Raw genomic sequence first — 18,932 nt, 5'->3', positions numbered from 1 at the left:
GTCAGAATGGCCATCATCAAAAAATCTACAAACAATAAATGCTGGAGAGGGTTTGGAGAAAAGGGAACACTCTTGCACTGTTGGTGGGAATGTAAATTGATACAGCCACTGTGGAGAACAGTGTGGAGGTTTCTTAAATACTACAAATAGAACTACCATACAACCCAGCAATCCCACTACTGGGCATATACCCTGAGAAAACCATAATTCAAAAAGAGTCATGTACCAAAATGTTCATTGCAGCTCTATTTACAATAGCCAGGACATGGAAGCAACCTAAGTGTCCATCAACAGATGAATGGATAAAGAAGATGTGGCACATATATACAATGGAATATTACTCAGCCATAAAAAGAAACGAAATTGCGTTATTTGTAGTGAGGTGGATGGACCTGGAGTCTGTCATACAGAGTGAAGTAAGTCAGAAGGAGAAAAACAAATACCGTATGCTAACACATATATATGGAATCTAAGAAAAAGAAAATGTCATGAAGAGCCTAGGGGTAGGACGGGAATAAAGACACAGATGTACTAGAGCATGGACTTGAGGATATGGGGAGGGGGAAGGGTAAGCTGTGACGAAGTGAGAGAGTGGCATGGACATATATACACTACCAAACGTAGAGTGGATAGCTAGTGGGAAGCAGCCGCATGGCACAGGGAGATCAGCTAGGTGGTTTGTGACCACGTAAAGGGGTGGGACAGGGAGGGTGGGGCGGAGGGAGACGCAAGAGGGAAGAGATATGGGAACATATGTATATGTATAACCGATTCACTTTGTTGTAAAGCAGAAACTAACACACCATTGTAAAGCAATTATACTCCAATAAATATGTTAAAAAGAAAAAAAAAAAAAGAAACGCTGCAGCAAGGTAGAAGGATAAGAGATGCTTTCATTCAACTCTATCTTTATTGGCATTCAAATTCCATCTGGAGTTTTAAAAAATGAGCAATTGTGCCGACTGTCGATAGCTTTGCAATCATCTCATAATGACCCAATCGTGAAACGATTTAGCAATACTGCTGCTAATTGCATTTGTGGATCTAGCAATTGGGTAACTAGTTGGTTATTACTCATTCCCCAAGAGCCATACACATCGCATTACAAGGAAGCTAATCTTAGAAATACTTGTTAACTTCAACGATAATTACTAGGTAATTGGCTAGAACATGCCATTGTGAATTTATCCAGAATATGCCAGGTAATTATCTGGTCTTATGTTCCCTGTAAAATAAATCCAGGGTCCAGAAACTGTTCCAGTTGGTTGGCTATCATCCAACCATCAACCTCTGCCAACCAACTGCACGAATGCGAGTGATTAATCAAATTACTCAAATATTTGGTTTCAAACTGAATGTTCAGATAAGAAACCTGGGTGGCCAACAAGTGGACGTTGCTGAACGGGAGAGAGGAGGGCACTCAGCCGCTCTCTAAGATAAATATATAACGACACAATAATATGCAATAAATGTCACTTCTTTGGGGCTCATCTGGCTTCTTCAAACAAAATACCAAAACACTCCAGAGACCAATTATATGTCCCAAAGCTGCAGAGTCTTTATCATGGTGCCAGGAAAAGGCTGCGCTCTTTGTGAAATCTGCAGGCAGTTATGGTGCTTGGGGAGGGGGACTCAGAATTTTGTATGTAATAGAAGCGGGGCTGCCAACGCAGCTGGCTTGCAGGGGGAGCAACACATTTTCATAATGACCACTCTTTTTTCAAGGATGGCTGCTGACTGAATCCATCCATTTCCAATTAGCCAGCCCTTGGGAAAGAGGGGAGGGAGGCTTGGGTAACTGGGTTCCACTGATACCCCTGAAAAAGTCAGAGGCCGGGAGGTCCTTAGAGGGTCTAGGCAAAGGAGAAGAGATGATGGATTTCAAATTTCTAATTTGGGGATTTGAAAAAGAGGGGTCAGCAGGTCAGAAGGTGAGGGGCTGACCAGAGAGAAAGCTGGGTTAACAGACTGGTGGGAACAGTGGGCAGAAGGCCAGTGGTGGGGGAAAGACCACCTTCCAACCAGACTTGTGCACCTCCAGTAAAGGACCGTTGACAGCCTGCTAATATAGATGATACATACTAGAAAGGGGAAAGAAGAGGGAGCTAAGGGTCTTACATGCAGTGGTAGGTGGTAAGAATGGCTGCAGACTGTCTCTCTCCCTGCATCCACGTTCTTGCAACATGGCATTGCAAATGCTCCCATCCAAAGGCAGACTCTGTTCTCCATGCCTTGGATGGAGGTTGGCCACGTGACTTGGCCAATGCAACGCAGACAGAGATGTGAAAGGCACTTGTCCAACAGGGCTTGACCTCTTGTTGTCTTGCTGCATTTGGAACCCTGAGACTACCCATGGGAATGAGCCCAGGCTGGCCTGTTGCGGGGATGAGAGGCTGTGTGGAGAAGAGCCGAGGCACCCCAGCTGACAGTCTGCCAACAGCAGACACATGAGTGAATGTGTCTGAGACTGACCATCCCTCAGTCTGAACAGCCAGCGGACCACAGATACATCTAAGAGCCCAGCTACTGAGCCTGGCTCAGCCCAGAACTGTTTGCAGACTAGAAAGAAACTGTGACTTTGGGGTATTTGTTACTCAGCAAAAGCTTACTGATACACTCACCTAATCAGGACAGCTCAGCCCTTGAATATGATCTGGGCTGATTATTTGAGAGCCACTTCTGGTCCTGTGTAGAGTTGAGAACCGTCAATTTCTACCCTGGTTCAAGGAGGGTCGAAGGGCCATCCTTAGATCTCTAGTCCTTTGCAAGCACTTACCATTTGACACGTGAGTTCCAGTCAACCCACCAGCTGCATAATCAATGGTGACGGACAATAACACACCTTCTACCAATCACCCAGGTCTTACAAATGGACTCAAAAAGGCTTTGTATGGATCACAAGGGAGCAGATCAAAGACACAGCAGCTCTTCCCTGAGCCCACAGCTCCCACTATGGCACCTGCCCAAGTGTGAGGCTTGTGTATTTGGGATCTTATTGCTTGGGTTGAGAATAAGAATGAGAAGCCTCCTAATGGACACCTGGCATCACAGGACACACCAAGAACACTGCTGCTGTGGCCAGTCCTAATGCAACAGAGGAGCAAAGGCCAGAGTTTAAAAACACACCAAAGGATTGTTCCACAACTGTTCAACTGAAACCAAAGCTATTTTTTTTCAATGCCTACAGGTTAGAGAGAGCAAGTCCAAGAAAGTTCCTATCATGTGACATTTTCTTAATGTCAGTTCTCTGTTAACTACCCCTTTTGTGCAGCTATAGACCATGGATCCTGGATATTTAAAACAACCATGGTAGAGTTCGACAAAAGTGCTCTGCTATTTTAATGAAAGCCAGAGCAAGTCATCAGAATGTCAGTCCAGGGGTCAACAAACTAGGGTCTGCAGGCCAAACCCAGCCCATCGCCTGGTTGTGTTAATAATGTTTGATTGGCACACAGCCACGTACATCCATTAACATCTTGTCTGAGGCTGCTTTCACACTACAGTAGCAGAGCTGCGCAGTCACTAGAGAAACTGTATGGCCCGCAAAGCCAAAAATACTGTTGGGTCCTTTAGAGAGAAAGTTTGCTGACCCCTGATTTAGCCTAATCCGTTCAATTTACATTTGGAGAAAGTGAGTCTCAGAGACGCTGTTTCACAAATATGGAGCACAGGCGGGTTTAGAATCCGCCTTTCTGACTCCCCATGTGTTGCCCGCTCCAGGGCACCACTCTGCCAGAGTTCTAGCATTAATCGTATTTTCTGGACTCTCAAATCTTCAAACCATGTAAGTTGTGATTTGGTAAAGCCAGAGACTCTCTATTTACCAGAATGTTGAATTCACCAGAACCCGCATTTCTCAACGCTGCCGGAAGCAGGGCTTTGGGAACGAGCGTACGGGCGGGGAGCCCGGGTGGGACTGACCTGGTGATGATGGCCAGGCGGGGCGGGCTCATGCAGGCGCCCATGAAGAGCACCACGTTCTCGTGCCGTGTCTGCCTGTAGGCCATCACCTCCCGCTTGAAGGCCTTGAGCTGGTCTTCATTATCCCTCTCAGTGTCGATCAGCCGGATGGCCACCTCCCCGTGCCAGCGGCCATGGTACACCTGCCCGAAGCGGCCCTTCCCGATGAGCTCGCCGATCTCCAGCTGCTCAAAGGGGATGTCCCACTCCTGAAGGAAGATGCTGGTCTGGCTGGCCTTGCGCGGGAAGCTCCGGGCCGAGAGCAGGGACAGGTTCATCTCCTCAAAGTCATCCTCCGACTCCTCGGCCTCGTCGTGACCCTCCTCGTTCTGCGGCCAGAGGGGGACAGGGGTCAGTTCCCGCCACTGCCCCACCTGCCCGCCAGGTCCCATTGTGCCCCACTGTGTGTTTTCGGCTGGTGCACACGTGTCTCTCTATTTGCCCAGGTACCTCCTGCCTATCACTGTACTGCAATGAAGGAGCTGAAAGGGAGATCCTGGCAATCCATCCCTCTTGTGCTACAGGGAAACTGAGGCTCAGAGAGGGGAAATGCTAGGAGGACCACGTATTCCGGTTTCCCATGACATTACCCGTTTGGGCACTGAAAGTCTCACACTTGGAAAACTGGCAAACGGGGATGGTTGGTCCCTGTGGGAAGTGCCTAGCTCTGGTCAGGCAGCCAGGCTGAGCTAGGATTAAGATTCAGGCCTCTCAGATCCTAATATCTGACGCCCTCCTAGGCGACCATGATGTTTTGACTTGCCTGATTATTTATGTGGGAGTAAGGAAAATGACAGGCTGAAATATGGGTACACCATACACCTACATATAACATGACAACCCTCGACACGGAGGGCCTTCGCTTCCCCAGGGAATTTGGAATTGAGGAGGCAGAAACTGAGAGATGTCAGAGCTACTCAGCACAGGCCAGAGGCCGGGGGTTCCTGTGCAGCTGAGATACAAGAGGGAGAGGTTGACAGAATGAGCCTAACACTCAGACCAAATGAGCTGGAATCTGGCCGCTGTGTGACCTTGGGCAAGTCACTTCACTTCCCTGGGCCTTCTTTTCCTCATCATAAAGTGGGGCTAATGACATCTGCCCCTGGGGGTGGTATGAGGTTTTCAATAAGGTGAATATCTGTTGAGTTCTTTGCACAGACCTGACCGCCTGTAGGAAACATCCACTGGGATGGCTTATAAAATGCAGATTCCTAGGCCCCGCCCAGATTTTCTGAACCAGAATGTCATAAGGCCAGGGCCAGGACTCTTCATTTTTACCCTGCACACCCACATGACTCAGGCACACTTAGACATGACCACTGCAACAGTTAGACACTCAAGGCCCAGGGACCTACCTTCGCAGCCTGGTGTCTGGGGGCACCTGGGGCTGCAGGGTCCTGCCCCTTGGGTTCTTTGGCTGGAATGGGGGAGCAGCAGGTGCCTGAGCCGGGGGGATTTTCAGGGGCTTGGAGTCTGACAAGACAGCCGGAGAAGGTGGCCCCTTGGTTGGGTACAGGTCTCTCTGACCCCGAATCTGAGCAAGCTGTCTCCAACGGCACACTCAGGAGAAATTATCCAGGAAATACACCTTCCTTCACGGTCATTTTCCAACTACCACAATGGTTCCAGAAAAGGACATGATTTTCTCTGGAAACCCTGACTCCACTCCCTTCAGTTCAGGACAGACCAGCAGAGTCGAGGAGTCAGGGCTCTGGTTCTCACCCCGAAGACTTCATTTATTCCTCCAGGGGCTCTGGCAGGTGGGAAGAAGCCCCAGAACATTCTCAACACCCCGCCAAGCCAGTGTCCCTGAGGCTCCCGTCTCCTCCTACCACATGTTCTTCAGAAAGCAGCGGGGCACATCCCCCTTGGTACTCACCCAGCCCTGAGCTGAATTTTCAACTAAGAACGCAAGTCACTTGCCAACTTCTGCACAACTAGCTTTTCCGTGATGCACACCATATAATGGCCCATTAGGCTCAGTGTCGGGAGGGGCCCGCTCGTTAGTCGTCCCGGAGTTAGAACAGCCATCAAACAGGGCCACTGTACCCCCAGCCCGCCCCAAGCCCTCTGCGTCATCAAAGACATCAGTCGGCTTTGCCAAGTGGGTAGCCCCCGGAAAAAGTTGCTTCATTGCTCTCCGGTTCTCACCTCTGAGGTTGGCTCCACTTCAATTTGAAGTAATGGATTTCCTTCCAAGCTTTAGAGAAAGAAAAATAAACGTGACCCTCAGGTGAAAAGATGGGTCCATGCATTGACCTGATCCATGTAAGAAATGTCTTAAAGTGAGAAGTCCTCACCACCAAGCCTTTTTCTGCAAGTTCACTTCAATGCTTGTGTCTAGAATAATCCAAAACCTTGCCACCAAGGAGTGGTGTGCAAGGACATTGTCTTAAATAGATTTTCTGACCTGCTCAGGGCTCATTTTTCTTTGTTGGTTTCCACTAATCTAGCAGTTTCCTTATAAACTGGCCTAAATGCCATGGATGGCAGGATCCTTAGAGCTCTAGGTGTTCCCTAGGAGAGAATGAATCAGATCTCTACAGTTCTGAATCTTTTGGAAGGATCCTAGTGTTCATTTGGTTTTTTGCTCATTTATTCATTCATTCATTTGGTTAGAATTATGTGCCAGGAACAGTGCCAGACCTTTAGAGGGATACAGAGTTGAAACTGACACGGCTTCCTGACTTTAAGGAATATTTATATTACTACTGTTGTGCAGAAAGGCTACAGGTAACAAGGGTTGAAAGTTAGGTATGTATTGAATAAATGGAGGGTGTGGACATTCCCAGGAGAGAGGATTACTGGATATATTTGAGGGTTAGCAGTGTTTTGAGTTGCACCTTGCCAATCACGTTCAGAAGACACGTGCAGGGTGAGAATGGGGAGGAGGAAGCCAGACCGTACTGGCGTGGAAGACACAGGCGTGTGTGTGTGTGTGTGTGTGTGTGTGTGTGTGTGTGTGTGTGTGAGATTCATGCATATTCATGAGCTTGTGAGCTGCAGTTGTGTTCTGAGTACGGGAACAAGCTGGATACGGGTGCTGGGGGCACAATGTGAGTGTTAAGTGTCCACCGAGGACTGCGTGGGTATTATGGAATGTGCTCTGTGCAGGGGTTGTTCTGTGTGCGTGTGAGTTGGGTGTACATACTGGGTATGCTGGGGGAGGGGGTGTGCCATTCTTGACGGTGTAACTGGTGATGTATTGGGGATGTGTGGGCGTGTTGGAGCACATGGTATGTGATGGAGATGTGGGGCACCATATGTGTTAAAGGATTTTGGGGGAGTGGGTTTTTAGAGCAGAGGATGTGTTTACGGAGTGAGCTGGAACTGGTGGGAGGAAGGGATCACAATGGCCACCACACCCCCTTCCTACTTCCGCAGTGGAAGCTTAGCAGGTTCCCCCGACCCACCTCCTCATTTGAGGGGGACCTCCCCTATCTTGACCCTCAGACCTCACCCAGAAAGCTGCTGACCCTGCAGACAGAGTCAGTCCGCTTGCTGGAGGAGAAGTGGTGAGGGGGAGTCTGGAAGACTGTAAGAACTCAAAGAAGGAGAAAGAAGTAGCGTTTGCCATCCTATTAGCCAATAATTTACAGTACAGCTTGGGAAGGCGGAAACCACATCACAACAGCTGACATGCTGGAAACCTGATGCACTGGGGGGGATTTGGGTGGAACAAGGCAGCTGGAGTCCTTCCTCATGCCCAACAAAATGGACTGCTCGCCTCTGCTTGCATCAAGGCGTGATTACAGCAGCCGGGGCTACTTAATGATTTCCCTTCTGCAAAGCGTCAGTTCCCATCACTCCACGCACATTTAAGCAGATAGCAGGCACTTATGGACTCCGTTTTTCACCGGCACTCCCTGACTCTCAGTTAATAGCCTGGAGTTCATCTTGCACGAATTGTGGAATCGGTTCATGTGCAGCAGAGAAATGATCTGGAGCTAGATGTCAGCACAATATCCCTAGGCAAGTCGCTCCTGCTTTGATTTCAGACATGTACCATTTGGGTCTTTAACAAAGGCTATAACATGGGTCAGAAAGGATGGAGCAGCTAGGATAGTCAGAAGGAAAACCGAGTAGGCAAAAATGTGAGTTGGGAAAGAAGTCAAATCAGAATTAGGTCCCCAGCATGCCCCAGACTTGGGTCACAACCAAAGAAGTTAAGGAAGGTGATTTCACTAGACCACCTGGAAAGAGGGTCTGTATCTTAAGGATGCTAAAGACACCACACACAAAGATGTTTGTTGCAGAGTTGTTTACAACAGTGAGGTATAGGAAGATGTAAGATCCAGCGGTAGGGAAATGGTTAAGGAAATTATTCCGCATCGATATGATATCTTACATTCATTAAAATCAATGTGTATGAAGAGCCCAGAATAATATGAAAAAATGTGATGTTATAGCATTAAGGGATAAACAGAGCAGGATGGAAATTGCATATACTGTGGATCACAAGTATGTAAAATATGAATAGAGCACACTTCTAAGAGTGGTGCAATTATAAGTGATTATTTTTCCTTTCTTTTTTTATAGAATAGTCCAAATTTCGCAAAATTAGCTTATTTTATTTTTATAATGTTATAAACCAGGGATCAGCAAACTTGTTCTGCAAAGGGCCAGGTAGTAGATATTTTACACTTTGCAGGCCATATGGTCTCGGTTGCGACTACTCATCTCTGCTGTTGTAGTCTGAAAGCCTCCATAGACAGCACATTGTGAACAAATGGGCATGGCTGTGTTCCAATAAAACTTTATTTATAAAAATATGCTGAAAGCTGGATTTGTCCCATAGGCTGCAAGTTGCTGATCCCTGGTATAAACCTAAATTATCCTTTTTAAAAGGGGGATAATGATGTAGAATAATTGCCTTTTCATTAAGCTCCAGCTATTGCCTGGGGGAAGTGGTCTTTCTGATCATAGGAGGGTCTGGGGGTCTGAAGGAAGTGGTCTGGCCCCTGGAAATCACACTTGATCGGCAGGGCCAGGGACACAAGGCAGAAGTGACTCAAGGGGATGGGTACTGTCCCTCTCTTGGCCTGGGCTGTCACACTCTCTCTCTCTTAGCTTGAGTTATTCCCTTGTCTCTATGGCCCTCTCATACTTCTCCCCCACCTCCCACCCCATCATTTCCAGGAGAAGGAGGAAAGAAGACATGACCCTGAGCAAACTGAAGGGCCAGGGCAGGGGAAAACGTCTCTGTTCCACTTACATTGGATTCGAGGTCACTGGATGCAGGATGACCTGGGGCGCCCGGGTCGGCGTCTCTGGCACCGGCACCACATCTGAGAGTCAAAGATTAGACAGTAAGAAACCAAACTCGGGGTCCACAACCACCCCCAAAAGCCTGATTCCCAGGAGATGCCGGCAGCTGAGAACTCACCAGACCATGAGTCCCTGGGGCTGCACAATCCCCTCTCTCCCTTCCCCGGCCACTTGGATTTACCTGCCTAGGTGCACGAGTGGTCTAGATGACATCCTGAACAAAGTTCCCCACTGTCACCTGGGGGCTGCCGGAGGCCCTAAGCCTCTGGCCTGAAACACCCACTGGAACCTCCTCACTCCTGAGTCCCCTTTGGGATGATGAGGCTACTTGGTTTCATGTCTCCCAGTGCCCAATTCAAGCCCCTTTGACCATCTCTCCCCTGCCACGTGGTTCTAGACCCCTCCTCACCCTTGCCCATCCTTGCACTGCAGACCACCCACTCAGGCCTTCCTACTGTGCTCTGGGACCTCGTTGGTGCCACTGTGCCCTTGGACCCCGCACCCTTCCTCCTCCACCTCCATAGCCAGCCGCCAGCCTGTGGTCTGGGGATTCCACCCCATCCTCTCGGGGCTCCTTCACCCCGGCAACCTTCGCCTCCATCCCCTCCAGCAGCTGCCACGCCTCAGAGAGCTTGCTCGGGAGGAACTGAGCTCACATGAAACTCACCTGGGAAAATGAACTGCTGCCTGTATTTGTAGTAGTGGGACGCTTGCGAAAGAAAGAAAACATCACAGTGAGCGCTGCCCTGGGTGGGCCCTTCAGGTAACAAATGGGGCTCCTGCGGCCACCTGTGGTTCTCTGCCCGCCCCTGAGGTTTCCAGACTTCTGCAGACACCCCGAATTCCAAGGGACTGAGAACATGTGTAAAGAAGCCAGAAACATCCAAGCCAACCCTCCCACTGACACTCCCTGAAAACAGAGCACCCCAACTCAGACAGCCATCCTGAGCATCTCTGTTAAATGCGTAAATGTGTGAGGACACACAAATACAGAGAGAAAAGTCTCTAAAGCCATAATCTAACACAGTAATCTTCCCCTTCTGGCAGAGCGATGACAGTGGCTTAAAAAAAATCTTTTATGACCACAATAAGGTATCACCTCACAACTGTTAGGGTGTCTGTTATCAAAAAGACAAGAAATAACAAGTGTTGGTAAAGATGTAAAGGAAGGGAAACCCTTGTGCATTGTTGATGGGAATGTAAATTGGCAGAGCCGCTATAGAAAACAGTATGGGGGCTCCTAAAAGTATTAAGATTAGAACTACCATATGATCCAGTGATTCCACTTCTGGGTATATATCCGAAGGAAAAGACATCACTATCCCAAAGACATGGAAACAACCTAAGTCCCCATCAACAGACAAATGGATAAAGAATACACACACACACACACACACACACACACACACACACACACACACACATATATACACACAATTGAAAACTATTCAGCCATAATAAAGAATGAAATCTTGTCATTTGTGACAACATGGGTGGACCTAGAGGGTATTATGCTAAGTGAAATAAGTCAGAGAGAAAAAGACAAACAGTATGATCTCACTTACATGTAGAATCTATAAAAAAACAAACTCATGGAAACAGAGATCAGATCTGTGATTGCCAGAAGTGGGGAATGGGGATAGAATTGGGTGAAGGTGGTCAAAAGGTACAAATGTCTAGTTATAAGACAAATAAGTCCTGGGGATGTGATGTACAGCATGGCGACTGTAATTAACAATACTGTATCGTCTATTTGAAAGATGCTAAGAGAGTAGATCTTAAAAGTTCTCATCACAAGGAAAAACAATTGATAACTATGTGAGGTGATGGATGTTATTTTGCAACAGATACATATATCAAATCATTATATCCTTAAACTTATACAATGTTATATGTCAACTGTATCTCAATAAAACTGAAAAAGTCCTTTATGTGTTTCTTGTGTTTTTCCAATTTGCTGCATTGAGCATTGTATTAGTTTTCTTATGGCTGCTGTAATAACTTACCATAAACGGGATGGCTTAAAACAGTACAACCTTATCCTCTTCGAGTTCTGGAGGTCAGAATCTAAAAACAGTTGTAAGGGGCTAAATGAAGGTGTTGGCAGGACTGATTCTTTCTGGAGGCTCCAAAGGAGAATCACTCCTTGCCTTTTCCAGCTGTAGAGCCTGCCTGTATTTCTTGGATCACAGTCCCATCACCCCCATCTCTGCTTCCGTCCCGACATCGCCTTCTACTGGCTTTGACCTTCTCATCTCGCTCTCATAAGGATCCTCGTGATTGCATTTCGAGTCCACCCAGATAATCCAGGGTAATCTTTCCACCTCAAGATCCTTAATTTAGTAACAGCTGCAAAGGTCTTTTTATCCGTATAAAGTAACATATTCACAGAACCCAGGATTAGAGCGTGGTCCTCTCTGGGGGACCATTATTCTGCCTACGACAGGCATTAATTAATTTCCATATTTAGGGAAAAGTCATATAAAAGACACTTCCTCAAATTCTCTGCTCGTTCTCTTACAATTCAGTTTACTTCCAGTCTGTTCACTGGAGGCCGGTTGTTCTGGACATCCCCAAGGTTTCCAATGTTAGCACTATTCCAGTAGGGTGGAGGGCCTGGACCAGGGAGTACAAGCGGTGTCAGGGGTGGGGGACAGGTCACACAGAGTTTTATATCCTCAAGTAAAGGCAGTGAGCAGGGATGGGATCAGATATGAGTCTGAGTTGGTGAATATACTTCCGGAAACAGTTCTACTCATTCAGCGACAAGCTGGCTCACCAAGAATTAGTAGTGGTTCCAAGCCTGGAGTCTGGAAGCTGATCCTGTAGGGCTGAATTCTTGTTCTTCCTTCATTGCTTATAAAAGCTTCAGCAACTCTCTCCAAGTCTCAGCTTCCAGATGTGTAAAATGGGGATAATAAAAATCTCTCCTTCATAGGGCTGAGCTCATCATGACATGAAATAAGAGGGCATAGAACGTGCAGAATCAGGATCAGCTGCGATGCATAAGCCCATCTCCTTCTAAGCTCTCCTAACTAACAGACGAGAATGCTTTATAATTCATAGACAGTCAGATGGTTTCAAAGGGCGAAGTCATTAGCTGCCCCTGAGGGTGCAGTTGATTTATAAATTCCCCCTGGGATGGACAGCAAGTCCTGGCATCTCAGGATGCCAAGCACCTGGTTTGGTGCCGTGCACCCCGTGGGTAAGCTGCTCACGTTTGTTCAATTACTCAACTCTCTTTTAGCACAGCAATTCCCAAATACCTCAGCTAGCTGGAATTGAAATGGATGCTTTTTTTTTTTTTTTCGGTGCGCAGGCCTCTCACTGCTGTGGCCTCTCCCGTTGCGGAGCACAGGCTCCGGATGTGCAGGCTCAGCGGCCACGGCTCACGGGCCCAGCCGCTCCGCGGCATGTGGGATCCTCCCGGACCGGGACACGAACCCGTGTCCCCTGCATCGGCAGGTGGACTCTCAACCACTGAGCCACCAGGGAAGCCCATGGATGCATTTTTGATTCTGGAAGATGAAGTGCCTGGGCTGGGAAGCAACTCATTCAAGGTTACATGACAAAGCTTTAAAAGAAATCCAACCTCCATGATGTCAGGGACCTTTCTTCCATTAGATTACTTAGGTTTTTTCATTGCAGGCAGACACTTTGTTAGTCAACAAGGGGCTAAAATTAAAAGAAGAAAAACTACCTGGGATTGTCAAGAGACTTAGTTGATCTCTTCCCTCCCCAACTGGGACCGAGGATTCAGTGTCTGCAGAAGAGGTTAGCTGGCAGTTAAGTGTTCTTTTAAGGAGGCGGGGCTGGTGATGGAGAGAAGGCACCACTCTGAGACGGGACAGGTGTCAGGCAATGCGACACCTGGCAAAGGCCTCCACGCTCAGAGCCAACCCCCGCCTGGACCCCTTCAAGTGCCTGATAACAGCTCGGTCCTGACGGCCGAAAGGGAGAGAGTCTTGGCCAGAGGAGGAGGGAAAGGGCGCTGTGAGTCCTGCCTGTTCTTCTTGCTGATAACGGACACCAGCGAGAAGCAGGTCCTAGGGGCAGTAGATGAACCCGAGTGGCTCCTGGCTCTCTGGCGTCAAAGAGGACCCAGGAACTGGGAGGCTGCAGATGACCAGAGGTCAGAGAGACAAGCAGGCCACTTTGAAGGCTCTTCCACCCTGAAGCCCCCATTCCCTCCCTATGGGCTCCCCAGAGAGCAGCCTGAGTGGTCATCTGAAAGGAAGGATCTAGAAGGAAAGAAGAACGATCAAAATATCCCCTGCCTAAACCTTGCAACGGCCTCTCATTGTGTCTTAAATAAAATCTACATTCCTGCCAAGCCCTACAAGGCCCTGCCAGGCTCAGCCCTGCAGCTCTGAGTCTTGCTTGGTGCCTTGTTTATGGCACTCCAGCCACTGGGACATTTTTTCCCAGCTCTTTCCCGTGGCAGGGGCTTTGCATGTGTTCCCCTCTCTTTGCCTGGACAACTCCCCACCAGCCCTCTCTGGCCAGTCTTCAGAACTCAGCTGCCTCTGACCTTTCAACCTAAACTTGTTCTCTTCTTGAATTTGCTCATAGCACTGTTCTTTCCCTTCACAGCACTTATCACAACTTATAATCCTATTTTCATGTGGATGTTTGCTCGGCTAACACCTGTCTCTCCCACTAAGCTATAAACTCCATGAGAACAGAGACTGTGACAGGCAGAATGATGCCCTCTCCCCCACCCCCATCCCTAAGATGGCCATATCCTAGCCACTGGAACCCGTGAATATGTTACCTTACATGGCAAAAGGGACTTTGAAGATGTGAAGAAGTTAAGGATCTTGAGATGAGGAGATTATCCTGGATTCTCTGGGTGAACCCTAAACATAATCACAAGGGTCCTTACGAGAGGGAGGCAGGAGGATCCAAGTCAGAGAGAATCACAGGAGATGTGATACAGAGGCAGAGGCTGCAGTGATGAGAGGCCATGAGCAAAGGAATGCAGGCAGCCTCTAGAAGCCGGGAAAAGGCAAGGAAATGGATTCCTTCCTAGAACCTCCAGAAGAAACCAGCTCCTTGATTTTGAGTCCAGTGAAACTGATTTTGGACTTCTGACCTCCATAACCATAAGATACTAAATTTCTGCTGCTTTAAGCCTCTAAGCTCGTGGTGATTTGCTACAGCAGCAACGGCAAACTTTTACAGGGCATTTCTGGTTTGTGCCTTGCCCCCATACGTGGTGTCTTGTACAGTACCTGGTATGTAGTAGATGCTTAATAAATACCCGTTAAGGATATCGGAATGGATGAATGCAGTCTGAGGGCCAGAAGACAGTTTAAAGGAAAAAAAAAAAAAACAACTTGCAGCTCTGGGCAGTGCCTCAAGTCACTCATTCACTCACTCATTCAGCAAACACCTCATCAGTGCCTTGAGCAGTGGGCACTGTGATGGGCTTTGGGCGCAGAGGGGTGGATGAAGCAGATTAGTTTCCTAGTCTCATGGAGCTGATGTTCTGAGGCAGGAGACAGACACTAAACATGGCACTAGATTACGCCCAAGAAGGAAGGCATTTGAACACTCCAGCCTCTAAAACCCACACGATAGTCCCTTACAAAGCCCCTTCATGTACCTTCCCACATCAAATGTCACACAAGCCTGCAAGTTAGACCCACTTTACAGATGAGAAACTGAGATCTAAACGGGGCCAGTGCCATACTCAAGGCCACAGAGGTGGGAAGGGGCAAATCTGGGATCCAAATGTAGCCCTCTTGACTCCGTCCTACACTGTGCCATGCCCAACATAGCACCAGGCTTCTTAAGGGAGTGGCGGAAAACAAGGAGGTCCAGCCGACCAGCAGAGCACAATCGCAAATCCCACCAAGCCCGTGGGTGCCCTGAGGTTAGCAAATGAGCCAAATGACCATTAACCGCACAGCCTGTTTTAGAGAAAGAATATTCTAGATCAATCAATGCCAGGGACATTTTTATGCCTAGGCATTAGCTTGAATAGTCTTCAGAAAACTCAACATCTGGCAGGCAACCAGGGCCAAAGCTCCTTTTCCCATCAACAGAGGCTCACAGTCTAGAGTATAACAGGTGACCAGGGCCTCGTATGAACAGAACAGATGCCTGTCACCCTGGGGGAATTTTGCAAAAACTGCCTAAGACAGAGGGAAGGTCTGGCGGCCCTTCTGGAGGGGCCTATTTTGTTTTCCCTGTCGACATTGCATTTTATTGTTATTATTCAATTATAAAACGGGTGCATATTCCTTGCTCTTATATACATTACAGAAGTGCATAAAAGAAAATTCCTTTTCTTAGAACACCTGCCATGAAGTCTTGCAGACATCTGTGTACATATACAAACATATATATACACACACACATTTAAACATACATATACAAACATATAAAACCATGTTACAATAAATAGGATGTTATTGTACCCGTTGCTTTGCACATCACTTATTTTCCACTTAAAAGATATTGTGGGTATCTTTCCATGTCAGGATATTTACAAAGAGCTACTCCATTCTTTTTAAGGGTGGCTGAGTATTTGGTTATATAGATATATTAGCGTATTCAAACACTCCCCTCCTGATGGGCATTTGGGTTGAGTCCAAATTTTTTACTGTTGCTATGAAATCCTTACATACAGATCCCCATTGCCCTTTGCAAACATTTCTGTATATAAATTCTTAAAAGTGATTTTGCTGGTCCAAGGAATGTACATTTGAAACTTCGACAGTCAATGCTAAATTACCTAACCCCAAAGTTTAATTTGATTCTTACTCCCAATACCATGGTACATGGGGATTTCATCTTTATTTCCACAATTCTAGTTAGGCCCGGATTACTTACCACTGGTAGCCACAGTAATTTGCTATTCCCGTGTTTATCTAATAATAATGAAAATAGCTCACCTTTGTTGAGCTCTTTGACAAGACAGGTGCTCTGCTAAGCTCTGTACATATATGGTAACGCTTAGCCCTTCGAGGATTCTACAGAGTAGGTACTATTATTATCCCCGTTGTACAGACGAGGGAACAGAGGCACAGAGAGGCAAGCAGTTTGTTCAGCATCACACAGTTGTTAAGTGACGGAGCTGGGATTTGAACCCAAGCAGCCTGGCTCCAGAACCCACACTCTTAACTGCTGTTCTAAAGCGCCTTCCCCCAAAGGACCCCTTAGCCCACTCCCTAAAGAGGGTCAGGACAGTGTTGGGACCTGCCATGGAGTGGATGCAGATCCACTGGCAGGCGAGCACTGCAACTTGGCCAAGGCCCCTCCCTGGGGCTCTGACGGAAGGGACAAAGGAGCAGATGGAACAGTGACCACCCCTGGTGAGTCAGGTCTCTTGTTTAAAGATGCCGGCAGTCTTCTGGAGATGAAAAGAGCTGTGGTGCTTTGAGGCGTGGTTCTCCCTTAAGAGGTTCTTTCCCGCCCCTGCTACCCTCACCCATAAACAAGTAGCAAACAGTTACTGGGAAAATAGCCCTAAGTGTGTGTCTTGGGTGGCAGGTGGTACAGCTCTAGGAAAGGACCCAGCCCCTCCCTCCAGAAATTGGGGGGTCATGGGGTGTCAAAGGGCCTTTTTTCCATTCCCCTCCTTCCAGAGAAGTGGCAATGGCTCGGGGTGCTGGTGGGAACCCTCAGTCTACGGAAATGCTGGGCAATTGTTGCCTTGTTGACTCGGGGGCACTTACTGACTCCCGTTATGGTCCTTGCTGGCTGCCAGGTGAGTGGCCCTCACACCACAGGTATGAGGCTGCCTCGGGCTTGGACTTAACCAAAAAATTTCCATGATGCAAGTTTTAAAACACACTCTATCCCTTTGGACACAGCCCAGATCAAAGCAGTGTGGGCAGGTGACTTGATCAGCTTGTCCTCAGTGGGTGGTTGTATCTGGGCGTTGTCCAGATGTGGGGTTGGGTCTTCGTTCGTTTCCCAGATATTCTCTCACGGCTGGTTAGGCTTGCAGGTGTGACTTGTGGCTACAGACCTGGGATATTTTCCCCCTGCGTGAAGCTCGCTGGCTCAGGAGGAAATCAGCCCCTAGCCCAGCACTGTCTGGTGGAACTTTCTGCAATGGTGGGAAATGCTCTATACCTGTGCTGTCCAGTATGGCAGCCACTAACCACATGTGGCTTGCAAGCATTGAAATGTGGCTAGTGTGACTGAGGAATTAAAATTTTAATTATATTTAATTTTAATTCATTTAATTTTTTTTTAATTTACTTATTTTATTTATTTATTTTTGGCTGCAGTGGGTCTTCGTTGCTGCGTGCGGTCTTTCTCTAGTTGTGGTGAGCGGGGGCTACTCTTCGTTGCAGTGCGCGGCCTTCTCGTTGCAGTGGTTTCTCTTGTTGCGGAGCACAGGCTCTAGGCGCACAGGCTTCAGTAGTTGTGGCACGCAGGCTCAGTAGTTGTGGCTCACGGGCTCTAGAGCACAGGCTCAGTAGTTGTGGCTCGCAGGCTCTAGAGCACAGGCTCAGTAGTTGTGGCTCGCAGGCTCTAGAGCGCAGGCTCCATAGTTGTGGTGCACGGGCTTAGCTGCTCTGTGGCATGTGGGATCTTCCCGGACCAGGGCTCGAACCCGTGTCCCCTGCATTGGCAGGCGGATTCTTAACCACTGCGCCACCAGGGAAGCCCTAATTAGTTTAAATTTAAACAGCCATGCATGACTAGTGGGTACCATGTTGAACAACACAGACCTAGACTTTGCTCCCAACTGGCCAAGCCAGACCTCAGCCCGCCAGCCTCTGTCTTGACGTCAGCTATGATGCTGCCAATATGGCTGAACTGGAAATGTCCTTGGGGCCCTAGAACGGCAAGTGGGCTGGGCCGGGCCCCGGAAGGGGTAGGAAGACTCTTAGGTCTGGCCTGCCTAGGAGCAGAGAGAGAGCCCTTTCTTAAGTCCGAGAAGCCAAATCATCACATGACGGCCTCTCCACCATCTCACAGCCCAGCACATAGTCTCAGGTCAGCAGCCGAGTGCCCTGGAGTTTGTGAGCTGGAAGACCCTCTGGGTCCTCTCGTCCACCTATATCCTTTCAGAGATGAGAAAACTGAAGTCAGAGGTCACAGGTCAGGGACATGAGAGAGCTGGATACGGAATATCGGACGCCAGCCCGCTCATTCAGAGCCCTGTCCTGATGTCTGGGGTAGGACTCAGAATGCAGCCCTGTTGCCAGTTTCAACTGATTTAGCTCATAAGACAACGGCCAGCTCCAGAGCCAATGGCTCCCCCTGTGACTCAGACTTAGGTGGAGACTCTGGGTTGCTGTTTCCCAAAAGACTGAGTCTCTAAGAGTCCCTTTACCTCTCTGAGCCTCTGTTTCCTCATCTGTAAAATGGAGCTGATCGTACTTACGTTATGGCTACTCTAAAGATCAAATAAGGTAATATGTAGCAACTGCCCTGCATATGGTAAGGCTCAATCCATATGCTCCCACCTCATTGCCTTTACGCATGGACTAGTCCGGAAATGGCTCTGGCACGAACCCAGAGCGCCCCCCTGTAGCTTCCCAAGCATGGAGGTACCTGGCAGGTTGAGGTTCTTCTGCTGCCTTGTGCACTGCGGAGAAGGGTGTAGGGGAGAAGGCGGCGTGGCACTGGGAGGGAGCGGGGGCGCTGGCGAGGAGGGCGTGGAGGACGTTGTGGACGAGGGATTGCTGCTAGAGTCTGGCTGGTAAGGAACAGGGATGTGGTCCTGCAGGAAGAAA

At 48.3% G+C, this 18,932-nt stretch overlaps 1 protein-coding gene across 1 annotated transcript in view; it reads right to left on the bottom strand.

Annotated features, from left to right (window-relative positions):
* KSR2 (kinase suppressor of ras 2) overlaps positions 1–18,932 on the bottom strand; it is a 404,068-nt gene that overhangs the window by 54,137 nt on the left and 330,999 nt on the right. The window contains exons 10-14 of the mRNA XM_033836923.2: positions 18,751–18,919; positions 9,896–9,937; positions 9,176–9,248; positions 6,112–6,160; positions 3,922–4,289 (exon numbers count right to left, since the gene is read on the bottom strand). Of these exons, the coding sequence (XP_033692814.1) occupies positions 3,922–4,289; positions 6,112–6,160; positions 9,176–9,248; positions 9,896–9,937; positions 18,751–18,919 (701 nt within the window). The remainder of the gene's footprint in view (positions 1–3,921; positions 4,290–6,111; positions 6,161–9,175; positions 9,249–9,895; positions 9,938–18,750; positions 18,920–18,932) is intronic.

This window comes from Tursiops truncatus, chromosome 13 (assembly GCF_011762595.2).
Source record: "Tursiops truncatus isolate mTurTru1 chromosome 13, mTurTru1.mat.Y, whole genome shotgun sequence".
Lineage (NCBI taxonomy): Eukaryota > Metazoa > Chordata > Mammalia > Artiodactyla > Delphinidae > Tursiops > Tursiops truncatus.
The sequence above is the reverse complement of the archived record's forward strand: the minus strand, read 5'-3'. Positions and strand labels throughout refer to the sequence as shown.